General features: G+C 38.0%; 1 protein-coding gene across 1 annotated transcript; it reads left to right on the forward strand.

The window, feature by feature from the left end:
- The first annotated feature begins 409 nt into the window (after positions 1-409).
- OR2Y1 (olfactory receptor family 2 subfamily Y member 1) lies at positions 410-1,000 on the forward strand. The gene has a single exon (XM_004447742.2). It carries the CDS (start codon positions 410-412, stop codon positions 998-1,000), a length of 591 nt encoding a protein of 196 aa, XP_004447799.2.
- The last annotated feature ends 1,989 nt before the right edge of the window (positions 1,001-2,989 follow it).

The following is a 2,989-nucleotide window of genomic DNA, read 5'->3' on the forward strand; positions in this document are numbered from 1 at the left end:
GCAGAGCATTATAGTCAAATGACTTTTTCCCTTTTTCTCATAGGTCACTCATAAAGTGACGGGAAGAGAAAACTTCACAGCTGGAGGAGGTTTCATTTTGGTGGGCTTTTCAGAGTGGCCATGGCTAGAGAGGATTTTATTTGTATTCATCTTGATATTCTACCTTTTATCACTTATGGGCAATGGGACCATTATCCTGGTCTCCTGCCTGGACCCCCATCTCCACACACCCATGTATTTCTTCCTCACTCATCTCTCTTCTATTGACCTCATTCATGTGACCTGCATCAGCCCTCAGATGTTGGTCAATCTTAGGGGACCAGACAAATCCATAAGTTTCATTGGATGTGTGGTCCAGCTTCTCCTCACCCTGGGTCTGGGGGGCACTGAGTGTGTCCTTCTGGCCATGATGGCCTATGACCGCTATGTTGCTATCTGCCAGCCTTTGCATTACCTCACCCTCATGCCACCACAGCTGTGCTGGGCATTGGCCAGCGTATCCTGGGCAATTGGTTTTAGCAACTCATTGGTCCACACCCCTATCACAATGACCCTTCCCCGATGTGGCCACAACCGGATAAATCATTTCTATTGTGAGACACCCCCAATAATGCAGCTAGCCTGTGTGGACACCACAAATTACCAAAAGGAGATTATGATGCTAAGTAGTATCTTCCTTGTCTTTCCTCTGTCACTGATCTTGGTCTCTTATGGATGTATTGCCTATAGAGTGTTGAAGATAAAGACACCTGGAGGCCGACGGAAGGCCCTTGGCACTTGTGGTTCCCATCTCATGGTGGTGTCCATTTTCTACAGTACTCTCATCTACATGTATATGTCTCCCAAGCCAAAGTTCTCTCATGATGTAATCAAGTTTGTGGCACTGCTATACAATCTGATTCCACCTTTGATCAATCCCATAATCTACACTTTGAGGAACAGAGATGTCAAGGATGCAATAAAGAAATTGGTGATGAGGAAACCAAAAGGTTTTTGCTAGATTTAGATTTCGCTCTGTTAAATAATTGGAGGAACTTTCCAAAATAACCTTTCTTGAGAATCTGTAGGTTTGGGGTTGAGTATTGAGTTAGGAAATGACTTACTCTGTAATATTTGTAAATTAGCACATCCTCTTTATGATTAACTATCTGCCATATAATTGTGACTTTCTTGGATAGCCATGGTTATAGAAGAAAGCAATATATTTGTGTAGAATGTATGTCAGTTGGTTATAAATCTAAATAACACAAGCCCCTTACAGGTGTGAATTTCTTGTGGTAGTGTTCATTATTTGTTGTTTACATTTCCAATTTTTTCTTGTTCAATGTCATATCTTTCTTACATACTATTTCCATTCTATCTATATAGTTTTGTGTGCTCTTTTGTCATATTTTATGTGAATTGATTTATTAAAATGTTTTATTTTCACCACCATTTTACATGCTTAGAGTTTGAATAACCAACTAATTCTATAAAACATACTGAAATGAATTCATTTTCCTCTACCTCAAAAGTAATAACTTTCAACTTTTAATTTTCAACTCTCTATTTACCCTAGAATCTCGATAATACACATGTACTTCTACTCTATTCTTGATTTTTCTTTTATGCATTTTCGCAGTTTGAAGTTTTTTTATGAATCCCCAAAAAGAGAAAGATTATGCTTGTGAGGTAATCCAGTCCTGTGAGTGTGAGGCCCTTTCAATTAGTCTATGTTAGAGTTGAGTCAGATTGAGTCTCCACACTCTTGTTGGGTCGCATAAAAACGGAGACACAGACACAGGAGAAGGAAGCCACCATATTTAATCCTGCCACATGAGAGCGGACTAGAGGATCACTTAAGCATGAAGCCCCTACAAGGCTGGGCCCATGGAGCAGCTCAAGAGGAGACAACTCCTGCTGCATAACCAATAGCTTGCAACTTAATGCAGGAAGAATGCCAAGCAGCCAAGACTGATAGAAGAGGCCTATGCCTGGTTGCCCTCAACTTAGCTCAAACCTAGGCAGAGATTGGTGGTCATCTTGCTTCAACATGTTGCAGCTGACTTTGATGATACAGCATTGCTGATGGTGCCTTAATTTGGATATTTTACAGCATAGGCACTGTAAGTTTTACCCCAAATAACCCCCTTTATAAAAGCCAACCCATTTCTGATAGTTTGCATTGGCAGCCCATTGGCAAACTAAAACAGGCATTGTCTTTCCAAATGTCAAATATGAATTTAGTTATTCCCTTTCCTGTCCCACACATATACATGCACACTCCATCATCCTAGCAGTTACAATCTAACAGGGTTTGATCAATGTTCAGTGTTTACATTATTATGTCTCTGAATGCACTTAAGGGTTTAGATAGTTGATAAATTATAATCTGCCATTCCTGTAAAAATGATTATTTTTCTGGCAGTTATAAATTATTTTGTATTTTTTAATCTTGCCAATAAAACTGCCTCAAAATCTCTGTCAAATGTATGAATCTCCTCAGAATATAATCATTTGTATTGATATTCTGCAAGTTCTTTTTGGAGAAACTATTCTGGAGTCTTCTGAAAACCTTCAGTCTCTATTGACTGCCCTCCATGTCAATTATAATGCTGTATTCCCAAGTTGTTTGCTTCTTTCTTAATTGACTTGTTTTAGTGGAACTGTCTCCAGTAGCTGAGAAAGAATATATTGGAAGTAAATATTTTTGAAGTCTTGTATATCTAGTATGTCTACATTCATTCTTTTTTAAAAATTACCATTTAGCCATTTATATGTGTAAAATTCAGCATCATTATTACATTTACAATGATGTGCTACCATCACCACCATCCATTACCAAAACTTTTTCATCATTCCAAATATAAACTCTATATCCAACAAACAATAACTCCCTAGTATTTTCTCCCCTATGTCCCCTATAATCTCTAATCTATTTTCTGTCTCTATGAATTTGTTTATTATCAATATTTCGTAGAAGTAGAGTCATATATTATTTGTACTTTGT

The sequence above is a fragment of the Dasypus novemcinctus genome, chromosome 2, assembly GCF_030445035.2.
Source record: "Dasypus novemcinctus isolate mDasNov1 chromosome 2, mDasNov1.1.hap2, whole genome shotgun sequence".
In the NCBI taxonomy this organism is placed as follows: Eukaryota; Metazoa; Chordata; class Mammalia; order Cingulata; family Dasypodidae; genus Dasypus; species Dasypus novemcinctus.